Here is a 12,627-nt window from a genome sequence, read left to right on the forward strand (position 1 = left end):
AAGCACAGCCTTGTTCTTTGTCTCTACTCTTATTGTGATGAACATTTACAAAAAGAAACATCCTGATATGTTTACAACCAGCTATTGAAGCAACAACCACATCAGAAAGGTGTTTACTGAGATCATGGATCATGTAATGAGCAGCTGAGCCATTTTTCCATAGATATCTACAGAGCTGCCCCCTGCTAACCATGAGAAAAAATTCAGGTATAAGACCTCAGATTAAAGACTTTTAAGTTACGTGAGTCTTTTATAGACAGTCATTGAAGGTTAGTTGGGCACAAGCATGGCATTAGAAACTTCCAGGGAAGAACTTGACCCAACCAGAAAAGAGGTTGGACTGTTCAAATGCCCTGCTCATGTGTCATGGGAAAATATAAGCAACCAACCAGGTTTTTAAGGTGTCAGCTAGAAGTGCCAAACACTGGAGCATTTGGACAGTCAAACTGGTGCTTAGAGCAACAACAGGAACACAAAAATGAAGCATCGCACTGGCAGGCAGGAGCAATTACAATAATTGGAGATAGCAGGGCCAAAAAGTCAGTTGGACCAACAAATAGGGCCAGTGGTCAGAACACATTGGAGCACATGGAAAGGCATTTAAGAGGCCCTGTGGCGTGACAGCCCATTCTTATTTCCTGGGTGTCAAATGCTGCCATTCTGTCACAGCTGCTGGAATCTCTCAGACACGAGGTCATGACGTGCTGGGATATAACCATAGTCACACTGGTTTCACATCCAGCTGGTCAATTATACATGTTTGTAAATAGCAGCTTAATGTCACACGTAAATGCACTTCATTTTTCAGCATGCTTCACTAATGCTGTGTATTATTAACCTAAACTAGGGGTGTCGAACATAAGACCAGCTTGCTAGAAATGCTGAAAGATTTCTTTCTTTCATACGGCAGCATGTCAATGTCATGTGAAAAGAGGTAATGTTGACATTGGACTTCCTTTTTCTCATAAGATATCTCAGGAATTAAATGCTACAACACCGTGAACTGTTAAACTCCTTTAGATGAACAGAAAGGGCCGTTTCACTGGTCCGGCCCTCTTAAGATGAAAGCAGGCTGTATAAGTCACAACACTATGACTTTTTCCTAAACCTCACCACGCAGTTTAGCCTTCTACTTTCACAAAATAAGTGTAAGTACAAAGTGAAGGAAAAGGAAACGAATCAGTAAGTGAAAACAAAGCAAATCAAACTGGGAAGCACAAAGTTCCCAAACAGGACACACACTGAGCACTGAACTTTAGGAGACGGCGATTATCTCCTGACATCTAACGCTGCTGTTGCACAATGGCTGTAAGGGACGCCTGGGATGAGAACGTGCTCCGACACGGGCCAAATGTTTGCACTCACATGGCAACACGTATGACTGGGCAGTTTATGTGAGCACTGCACTACTCTCGAACCATGTCAAACAAGCAGCTCTGGGTCACAGTGGAATAATTTGCACTACGTGGTTGAGCTAACCCTAGGATGTGCTGCAAGTAAAGGAGCTAGCTCTGGCCTGTGTGGCAGGACACTCTTTGCCTTTGCCTCCCCATTAATATCTCAGAGAGCCTGAAGCGACGCACAGGGCACGAGCAGAGGATATCTCACGCCTACACTTTGCCTTCTCTCCCCCCTCCATTTTTTGTATCTCTCTCTCTTGCTCCCAGCATGCTACAAGCTGACAGACAGTGCCCCCAACCCCCAGCCTCACCCAGCCTCCAACGTAAATAATCACATAAAAACAGTGTGACAGGCCCGTGCACTATAAGAAGGGTGACCTTTTCTATACCCCCTGAGTGAGTACAGGGAGCACATGATATAGATATGTTGGATGAGAGTTACTGAGGTGGTGGAACAAGAATGGGTTGGGGTTTTTTATAATTGAGGAACAAATTAGTGGCTTCTAGGCTATTAATTATAATAATTCCAGTGCCCTATAAAAGGACAATAATCATACATAAAGAAATTGAAATCTTTACATACATAGCAGGAGGAATTTTGGGAATCATAAAGAAAAGCCTTCTGAAAACAGCTAAAGAATCCTCTGCGGATCATGGCATTAAAGCCCTGCAATGGATGTGATGTACTCTCACTGAATAGCTTCTATCATCACTTCCACTTACAGCATGCCTGCTGGTCTATTGACAGAGCTTCATAAACAACAACAAAAGAAAAACCTGATCCCTTGTTCTAATTAAAAGGCATCTTGTTGCATTACATCCTCGAGGTGGAGGAGGCAGCGAGAGGATGCTTGTTTTCCTTCTTTGTGTAACCACTCTAATCACTTCCTCGTGCGCGTCTTCGCTGCTGAATTAGCATCACGACCATCAACAGCAGCAAGGTGGATGAATATGTGAGGAATTCTTTGACATTTTCCACATCAAGCTGTTGCTCTTCGTAGCGCTCTTTGCCTTGCTATTTTTAAGGCTAAATTCCCCTTCGGCCACAGCACCCTCAAACTCAAGAGGAACAAGGTGCTGGAGCATGCAGCTTTGCATGCACAATTTCTGTCCCCGGCATATATCACACTTGACCTCGCTGTGCAGCAGTCTCTTTTGTTTCTCGTGTCTCTTTTGACTGGTCAGCAGTGCGACGTGACCGTCAGAGTTCAAATGCTGGTTTAAATTGCATATGTGAGAATGGCAGCAGGAGTTGTGATAGGATGAGGAAGAAGAAGGGTGGAAAAACAACCAGTCACAGCTAAACACACCAAATAAACAAAAGTAATTAAGCAAGTGCAGATCAATATTTGGAAAGATGCTAATTAACTAGTTGCTTACTCTTATTGATAGCTTATTGTGCAGGATCATTTATTAGACCATAATGAAGAGCTTTGTCTTAATCAATAACCACCTGATAACCATTTATGATGTTCAGTAGGATATATTATTTCAGCATTTTTCTGCCTTTCCTTCTGGGATGCTCACTTTAGGGTTCATCACAGCAGGCCATTTGCCTCCTCTGTCCTCCTTCACTACATATGTGACCCTCGTCTGTGGTCTTTTTCTTTTCCTCTTGCCTGGCAGCTCCATCTTCAACACCCTCTGATTTCCACTCTCCCTCATCTGCACATCCAAACCATCTTAGCCTTGCCCCTCTTCCTTCTCCAAACTGCTCAGCCCGAGCTGTCCCCCTGATGTATTTGTTTCTAATCCAATCCCTCTTGCTCTGTCTTTCAACAAGGACTAACTGGTGCATTTTGAAAACATTGGTTATCGCTGTTTTCTGATACAGCTCAGTTTCCACAAACCTGCACTGCTCCTCCTAAGGCTACAGGGAACTGCTGAGTTTCTCACTCGTGATTTAATTTCTCTTTTTTTCCACATGATTGCAGAACTATCTCACTGTGGGTGTTACTTTCCTCAATTTAACATATTGCCACTTTTAGTGAATTTGTTCTTTCACTGAATCTGACTGGAAACTGTGCCTCTCAATAAGAAGAGGAGCTGCTAACTGCAGTAGTAGTGTGCCATGGTGAATTTCGAAAGTGTGAAGGAGGTTATTAAAGTGTCAAATACAAGTGAAGGAATCACTTTTGATGTTTACCACAAGAATGGACTTATATTTGTTAATAAGGATTGTAGTAGTGCCACGAAAGGCCAATACTGAGCATGCATAAATACGTAAAACCAATAAGCAGTAAACTGGAGATTAATAAGTGTCGAATAATTAGCAATTAGTAAATGTGTGCACTTAAAATAAAGTGTTGCCCAATATTTTTGTAAATCTGGCACCTCCGGGGAAGGGACAGAAAATCAACGTGTGAGGGATGCGACCTTAAAGAGATGGACTTACCAGGCGCTCTGACATGGGCGTCTTGTCACCGGCAGGTAGATGCTGCTCCAGGGCCAAGACGATGCAGTTGGCGATAATTGTGGCCAGGATCATGTACTCAAATGGAGTGTGCAGAGTTAAGGAGTAGTTATAAATGATGTCACATGTATTTCATTTCAGTATGTCTGCAAACCTTCTTAGCACTGATAAACTACTTTATACTGATGAATAAACATCACATTTTTGTAACTCATCTATTCTAATGGAATAAGGAAGCAGATTCATGGCGGTTGCACAGGAATAATCCTGCATGCCCCTGTGCTAAACTTGAATTTAGATGCATTCTGTCCAACTAAGCATAAATTTTCCATCAAGCTCTGGTTGAAGGCCTTTTGTGGAAAGAAAGCATCCTATACATGTGCTCATGATCCTTCCAGATGGTTGACCACTTCATTCTGTCATTCATTTTCACTCTGTCACTGCCCTGAGGGTCAGTGCCTATTGAGGGTCCATGAATCACAAGGGAATTGGAAGCTGATAATCGTAACAGCAAAGATATGGATAAAAATACTGAGCTGCTTTACATATCCTGAAAATTTCAGGAATGAGAGTGAACGCGGTGATTATTTTATTATCTTGTCCATATGGAATATCAGAGGTTCCGGTTCATATCAGCCCATAGAGGGCACGGACAAACTGATAAATGCTGTTATTTGATTAGAGCTAATGTTGTCCTCATTGTCGCCCACAGAGCAGATCCAGCTGTCTGGTCATGTTCATCACACAAGCCCTGTGGCTTCCCAGTCTAAACAATTTCAACACAGAAATATATAACCTCTCTCTGAGCTTATAACCTACAGTGGAGTCTTTAAGAGACATTAAAATATAAAAAAAATTTTTTTGGCTGTTTCTGGGACAAGCAGGAGTAACAAGACACCAAGTTAAAACCTGAATCTTTGTCAGATGATGGCTGATTTTTTTTTGTTCCCCAGGTGTACTTTTTCCCCCCTTCACACAAATAAAGCCTGAATGTGATCAGAAAATAGAATTTAAACCCTCAGCAGCAAAAGTCGTGCCTGTTGTTTACATGCAGATATCAGTTTAGCTTTTTTTTTTACATTTTAAAAGTTAATGTTGCATTATATATATGAAAAAATGTGAAAATGAGATTATCATTATTATTATTATTATTACATCTGTAACTCTCTAAAACGTTTTTAACGTTTAACATCATTAAAACACAGCTACAAACCTACTTTAGGAGGGGAGTGAAACTGAGTCTTAAAATCGGGGGAGATGAGATTATTTCCTGAGATTTTTTTTTATTGATTTTTTTTTTTTTATAAATGAATGAAAGACTGAGAAACACGCTGCTGATGATCAAGTCTTTCGCTAATTTTAAGAGAGCAAACTGCGATTATAAAAGTGACCACGACTCCTCGAAGAGGACTTTTTTCCTTTTCTTTTTTTTCCCTTTCTTTCTTTATTTTGCAGTGTGGAATAAACGGCGTGGAGCGGGGAGCGTGGGCGAGTTCAGCACCACGGAGAGGGCTCCCGACTAAGACAACGAGGCGTGCTGCTATCCTGGACGAGCGCTCTCTGTTTTTCTACTTAAAGTAAACTGCCCCCCCCAACACAACACAGTGTAGGAGAGCACGGGGATAGGGCGGTTAAGCGCAAGCCACATCGCCCCTTTTACGCACGCATCTCTTCATTGACTCGTAGCTGTGCGGATCAATAGCGATGTTTGATCGTGATTAACCACTGCTGTCAGTGCCCAGCGAGCAGTTTACAGCTGACATACTGATAAAAGAACTTCTCGGTATATATGTGGGCGCCGGGAAGGTGGGGGTAATAAAAGAGGCAGCACAATAGGCGGATGTGAAGTCTTTTCACAGCCCGCTGCTGTTCAGAGAACAGCTTTGTGTCATGTTGAAGGGAGATAAGAAGCGGGGCGACAGGTGTAGCCAGCGTTGCGCGGAGGGGGATAAAGAGGGGACAGTGTGTTAGCGGCTACTCCACGGGCGTAAATAGCTGCACATTCAACACTAGAGAAGATAATCCACATCTAAACTTAATAGCTTGGCAAACAGGCCTGCAGGCGGTTGTGTGGCTCTGCTTTTCAACCACTGTGCCTCTAGGCTACAGATGCACCTGCTCTGTGCGTCAGGAAGGATATGGCCACTCTGTTATTCGCTTTGCATACTTCCTGATGAGGTTGTCCTCGCGGAAGATGAAGAGGGAGCGGTTGACGGTGAAGCAGTTTTGTTTGACAGGGTTCGGGTTGTAGATGGCCATCGTCCGGGCTCTCTGGGCCATCGACTGCTTGTACATCCTCTGCCCACCCGGAGCGCCACCACCCCGGGCGCCTCCTCTCCCAGCGCCCGGTCCACCTCTCCCTCCGCCGCCTGCGCTTCCTCCATAGCGGGTGGGTAGATCTTCTGCGAAGCGAGCCATTCTGGAAACGCACAGATCCAAAAGGGGAAATCCAAAGTGGTGTCAGTGGAAATGGAGGGGAGAAGCATCACAACAAACACGCTTCATACAAACCACTGCTCAGCGTTAGTGTGAGGAGAAAGCGCCGCGTTTGGGAAATAACAGATAAAAGGTGGCCTCACTGAAAACCACGCTCTCTTGATCCTTTCCATTCATTCATCTTCGGCGAAATTTAAAACGTTAAAGTTTTTGAGCCGCAAAGCACTTCCGATGTAAATCACTCAGTTGAGGCTGTTGCATCCATTACAGCTCAAAGTGGAGAAAAATCAGGCTGAAATAAGATGAGAACATCCTGCCTCAGTCCCAAATCCTGTCAGCATCGTCTCCAAACACCAGTTGAAATGTCAGGCGCTCAAAAAAAAAAAAAAATACCATGAGGAAAAAGAAAATCCTTTTTTGCGGCTTTTCCCCCCAGCCGACAGCAATAATAAAACAAGCAAATCCAGCAGGAGTATTAGTCCTCTGATTTCTGTTTGGTCGCTCCCTGCATGAGGGGCTGTAGGTTTTATACCAAGTCCTCGGTGGAATAAGGAAGAGCGCACGTGACCAGAACGAGCCTATCAGTGACTGGAGCGCACAGACGCGCTCACCGTCTGCTGGCAGGTTATAATGAAGTTCAGAAAAGCCCTGAGGCTCGAACATTTCCCTTTTGGCACCAATGAGAGAAGATTAATGCTTATGAAAGACGAGGCTAAGATCCACCTTTAACATCTCACACTGCAAAACAGGTTGCGCAAGTATCCACATTCAGACCGTGGTTAGAGTAACCATGTTAGAGCTAACAAAAAATAAATAAAAAGGAATTCACTAGAAGATGAATATATGTTAAATTAAGATGAACGGAATCTACAGAGGTGCTGAAAATGATGTGAACACTTTAGAAGTTCAGATCCAAAAACAACATCAGATCTCCTAAAAGAAGACAAAGATAATCCAGTTAAACAAAAGACCAAAAAAACAGTTTGTTCATTCTTTCATTCATTCAATCCATCAGTTATTTATTTATTGCAGAAACACAGGAGACTCAACGTTTCAGAAACTTTGCAACATTATTGTACCTAACTGACATCTTTTATTTTTAAGCACATTTTTACCCCACACAGTGTGTATTTGTGCATATGATAGTTTCCTGTTTGTTGGGTTTTTTTTAATTGTTTTCTTTATGCTTTTGTTCCTGTTTGTCTGTCAGCAACGTTGTGTAAAATCTGTAAATCCAATTTTTATGAAACCTTTTCTGTCTGCACTTGATGAACTAAATTAATTAAACTAGCACATTAAACCTGATCTAAAGTACTTTCATCTTATTTGCTTATATTGAATTATTTCTTTATTTATTACTATGACTTATATTTGATTTTCAAAGGTACTTACTGTAAATTTGTTTAGCTACCAAAAGAATAGCTTTGAATCCATAACATCAATGTACTGCTGTCGAATGGCTCGGTCATTCGACAGCAGTAAAAATAAATAAATAGATTTTTAAAAATCTGTAGTTGCCTATCAGATTATTAATTAATCAGATTATTTTGATTGCACGTGTCGCCTGACGGGAGGAAACCTGTCTCCAAACAATTGCAATCACTCTCAGATTTTTAACATTTGTTTTGAAGACAGCAACTAACTGTGAGTGATCGTACACCTGGTCCCCATCTCCAGCGACCGTTTTCCCTCGGGTGACCCCAGCAGGAGAGGTATCGACTAAAATTAAACTAAGACTGGACTTTTATGCAAGACCCCTTTATACAGCAATATGTGACTCTATTTAACCACATAAGTCCGTAAAAACATTCTTATTTAAAAATTTGAAGTCCCCTAAGAAAACGGGGATAGGGCCAAAAAGAAATATATAAAGTTAAAAGAACGGAAAGTGAAAAAATCTCAACATACAAACTGGTAAAGTGCTGCCCCCTGCTGTTGAAGGTTTGAATTAAATTCCGCAGAGTGGGTAATTACAAAAAGTACCTTTTAAGATGGAGCAGAGAGACTCACAGGACTGTTAATGTTTAAGTTCAGAGATTGGTGGAGCATAGTAACTGTGCTTCAGCTATGTGGTGCTTAGGTTTTTGTGGATGTGCCTGTTGGATACAGATCTGAGTTTCCATTCAGGAGTTTTTAATTCACTTGCAAGATAAATCACTGGCCTTGGCAGAGGTATGCGCTCTCAAACGTCTTTCATTAAGTTACATAAATGTTTGATGGGCCTTTTTTCAACCTGACCGCATGCTCAGACTTTTGTTTCTTTATTATTTACACACAGCATGTGTGTACAGAATGTGGGGGCATTGGATGTCAGTTAAAACTTAACTACAAGCTTTAAAGTGCTTTATTATTTTTAGGGGGTTGCCAGATTTGATCCCCTTCCTGATGCAGCTTTCCCATTTTTCCGGGGCTAGGACCGAGACGCTAGCTCATGCGCCTTTGAAGCTGGGTGTGTCCTGCCAGAGCTGAGCATGGGGATATTTCACATGCATGGCAGATGTGTTAACCACTACAGCAAAGAGCCACAACTAAAGTATAAACATCCTCACAGACACACGCGTGATGTTGTCTCCTCACTCTCTCTTTTTGCTTTTCACATGGTAACGTTTCCTATTCTTCTAGCTGGGCTTGCATATGTGATGAGCTTTATAGATGTTCATGCTTCCACCATTGTTTTGTATTGTTTCGTTTTGTTTTCTGCATGCGTGATCATTTTAATGAGCTGCTGGTAGTTAGTTGTTATAGGAAGTGGTTGCTACCTTGATTCAGACCGCTATAAATCAGGCAGGAGTCTGCAGAGATGAACATTAATTGCCGTTTTATGTGTGCCACTTACCGGAGACGATGGTTATGCTTTTCAAATTAGATTTGGAAACTGAATCTGCTTTGCCACTTAGATCTGTAAGTATGTTTTCTTTCATTCATCATTTTCTACGACAGTATTAATGAGTCTGAATATTGAAGTAGTCTGAATCCAGTTTCCTGTTTTACTGCATGTCATTACTTCAGCTTCATGTGAGTCACCTCCTATTAATATTCATAGAAGAATTGTTGTACTGGTGTCTTTTTAAAGCAAACAGATGACTGTTAACTGCTTGTTTCTCTATAGGTTTCTTTGTGTTTGTCCTTCAGGTAGCATGTGGTGTTTAAGCTATGTTCAGTTGGTCTTCTGCCATCCAATCACGGTGAGCCCATGTGGTTTTAGTTTCCACTTCTTAGCTGCCAGGAGTGCACCGGGTCTGGTTTTCTGCTTCTTTAGTCTATCTGCTGCAGGGTTTCACATGTTATGCATTCGGAGACGCTCTTCTGCAAACATTGGTTGTAGCATTTCCACCTTCTCGGAGCAGTGTGATCATTCTCCTCTGACATCTACGTAGCAGTTCTGTATTTTAACCCAGAGGACTGTCGCTCACTGGAAATTTTCTCTTTTTTTAGACCATTCTCTGTAAACCCTATGGTTGTGCGGCAAAATCCCAGCAGATCAGATCAGCAGGTTCTAAAACACTCAGTCCAACAACCATATCACGCTCACAGTCACTGAAATCCCCTTTATTGCCCATTCTGATATTTCAGTTTCAACTTCAGGAAGTCTTCTTGAGCTGCTGCCACATGATTGGCTGATTAGACGTGCTAATAACGTAAAAAGTGGGTGTAAACCAAAATTACGTCGACACTGGAACACAAAACATGTGTCCACATAATTCACATTAGCCAAACAAACAAAATCTACATGACCTGCTCACTTTACACTCTGGTATGACTTTAATGTCATCTCATATTTGTTTAGTGTGTCATTTTATATTCATTTTCATGTTGCTTTATTTAATTTTTTATATACATATTACGCTTTGTTAAGCAAGTTTCTTGTATTATATAACGCTTTAAATAGAATTTTTAATGGATTTCATGATTTCCATTTTCTTACTGGGCATCTTTTTCTTGTTTTTCTTCATTATGTAAATGAGCTCTAATGTTAGTATTACCTTTGCTTCATCTAAGTATTTGTTTAGTTATGTAATTTCTTTATTTCTTTTTTTTTTACCTTTATACATTATTTAAGGTTTTATAGACTACATTTAATGTTTTAGCTTCTGTAACACAGGAATTTCACAAATAAACTTATCTTATTTCATAAATTTAACCTTTGCCACTGTATTGCAACAGATTTTATAAAGGAAGGTGTTGCCTTTTCAGCCTGAGTACACTTCATTTTAAAGCTAAACTGCATGGTGCCATTTATTCATGAACATGAGACAACATTTCACCATTAGTCATAAAACTTCAGACTTTTCTTACCTTTTTTGTATCTAAAGTATTCGGTTCATGTTAAAGTAGTTGCTGTGAAATGCTGATCATGGATGCAAACTCATTAGATATGACTGAGGAGACATCTGGTGGTTTAGCTGATTTACTGCAATAAGAGTTACAGACACTTGTGCTGTAGTTAGAACATTGAGTCAGCAGATGTCTGTGCAGTTGTGTGCTGGAAAAGCTGTTAAAATAAAAATTTTAAAAAAATGGAAAATATCCAGAGCACAGGATTTGGTGACAGAATTAGTCTACCAACAGTATGATTTCCAACCAGCCACACCCAAACTGTCTCACCTCTGATTAGTGGAGGTGCTCTTCAGGTTGTCATGGTTCTTTATGGCCTCCCGGACACCATCTCCCATTTCTCGTCTGCTCATCCCGTCCAGGTGCAGAACAGTCTCGTACTTCTGTTCTGGGTCCTTGTCAGCGGATATCCATGAGGACTCCCCCTGCTCTCCAGTATCTGATGGCCCCGGCTCCTCCTCCTCCTCCTCCTCCTCTCTGACCAGCTTCTCAGGACATTCTCTCCTGTCAGGTGACCGAGCCCAGGTGTCTAAGTACTCCGCCCCCATCGTGAGCATCCTCCAGGAGCCGAACGTGGCTGAGCGAACCGCTGGAGCATGAAACAAGTAAACAGGATGATATTTATTATTTCTGATGAGTTTATAAGTTTAATATTCTAAAGCTTAAGACTCACTATATTGGCTGCCATTAAGATCCCTCAGATTGTAAAGAAATATATACATTATACAGGAATATATACAGGCATTTTTTCAATTTATTTCTTCAAAATATATCGTGCAGTTTTATTTTAGCTTTTGGGTGGAAAAAAATGCACACTGATTATGTAGAAGTTTAATAGAACTCACAAAAAGATTCACTCGGCTTTAAAGGGTTATGTTCATTCAACTGGTTTAATGATCATAATACAATAAAATGCCATTAAATGCTTGTTTTAAACAATCAAAGAAAAAAAAGTTGAAAACACTATAAATATATTATACACACTGCAAATTTTCGAGGCTGTATGTGTCATGGGCTGTCACATTTATATCACCAAATGTGTATATGTTAATATTACGCACCGTTTTTTCTTCTTTACAACTTTGTTTCAGTTCTGAAAGGTGCCCAGCTTCTGTGACTGCACACCAAGCCTTAGATCATCACCAATCCTCCACCGTGCTTGACAGCAGCTCACTGAACTTTAACATTTAACATGCTAACTTTACATGTGTAATGATGAGATTTATGTAGCAGCTGAAGCTGTTTGAGCATCCTGGCTCAGTAACACCTACTCGAGCCTTTTTTAATGATAAGAAAATAACTTTTTTTTTGTGCTGTTTCAAATTCTTCAAGCTCAAGTTTAAATCTGTAAAATCTGACATCTTAATCTCTGTATACAAAAGTAGACTAAGTTTGTCAAACTTTCCATAATCTCCCAAGATAATCTCAGCCAATTTTACAGCAAAGATTCCCAAGAACTTCCAGAGAGCTGTTAAATTAAAGGTCCTTTAAGGCCGAGACACAGCATCATAACATGCTTTTGAACAGCGAAATGACTACACATCTCAGACCTGAACACAATCTTCTATATAAATAATTTTTAAATGCATAGTATTCATGCAATTACAATAAACTAAAGTTAATTTGTTAATCTTCTTGTCATTTCTGAGACTTTAAACAGGAGCTACTGACACTCGAGTTAATCTAGAGGCCTTTACGCACCATTTACTGCCGTTATAAAGCAAAGAAATATATGGAAGGCAAACAAACAAATACATCGAATGTGAGCAATCCAGAGTTTTACTTACCATAAACCACGGTGGATCGTCTTTCTGCCCATCTGGAGTAGTGAGGAACGGCTTTCTTCATCGCTGCTCGGTAAAGCAACACCAGTTCATGCAGGTCTGCTGACAGGAGGCTGCCCTGTATGGCACCATGTGAAGGGGCACCAAAGACCAAAAGAAAACTTTCTGCCACCTTGGAATGCGGAAAGGCTGCTTCCTGCCCTGCCAAGCTAAAAACCTCCTTATCAGATAAGCCATCTGCGATGCTCGGGGAGAAATT

General features: G+C 41.0%; 1 protein-coding gene across 5 annotated transcripts in view; it reads right to left on the minus strand.

Moving 5' to 3' along the window:
* Positions 1–6,939, minus strand: part of cacna1bb (calcium channel, voltage-dependent, N type, alpha 1B subunit, b) — a 221,529-nt gene extending 214,590 nt beyond the window's left edge. For all 5 annotated transcript variants that reach the window (XM_082541616.1, XM_082541615.1, XM_082541614.1 and 2 more), the window contains exons 1-2: positions 5,954–6,939; positions 3,796–3,901 (exon numbers count right to left, since the gene is read on the minus strand). In XM_082541616.1, coding sequence (XP_082397742.1) covers positions 3,796–3,901; positions 5,954–6,231 — 384 coding nt within the window. In that variant the 5' untranslated portion in view covers positions 6,232–6,939. The remainder of the gene's footprint in view (positions 1–3,795; positions 3,902–5,953) is intronic.
* Positions 6,940–12,627: the final 5,688 nt, after the last annotated feature.

The sequence above is a fragment of the Aulonocara stuartgranti genome (assembly GCF_965226115.1).
Source record: "Aulonocara stuartgranti genome assembly, chromosome: 7".
Lineage (NCBI taxonomy): Eukaryota > Metazoa > Chordata > Actinopteri > Cichliformes > Cichlidae > Aulonocara > Aulonocara stuartgranti.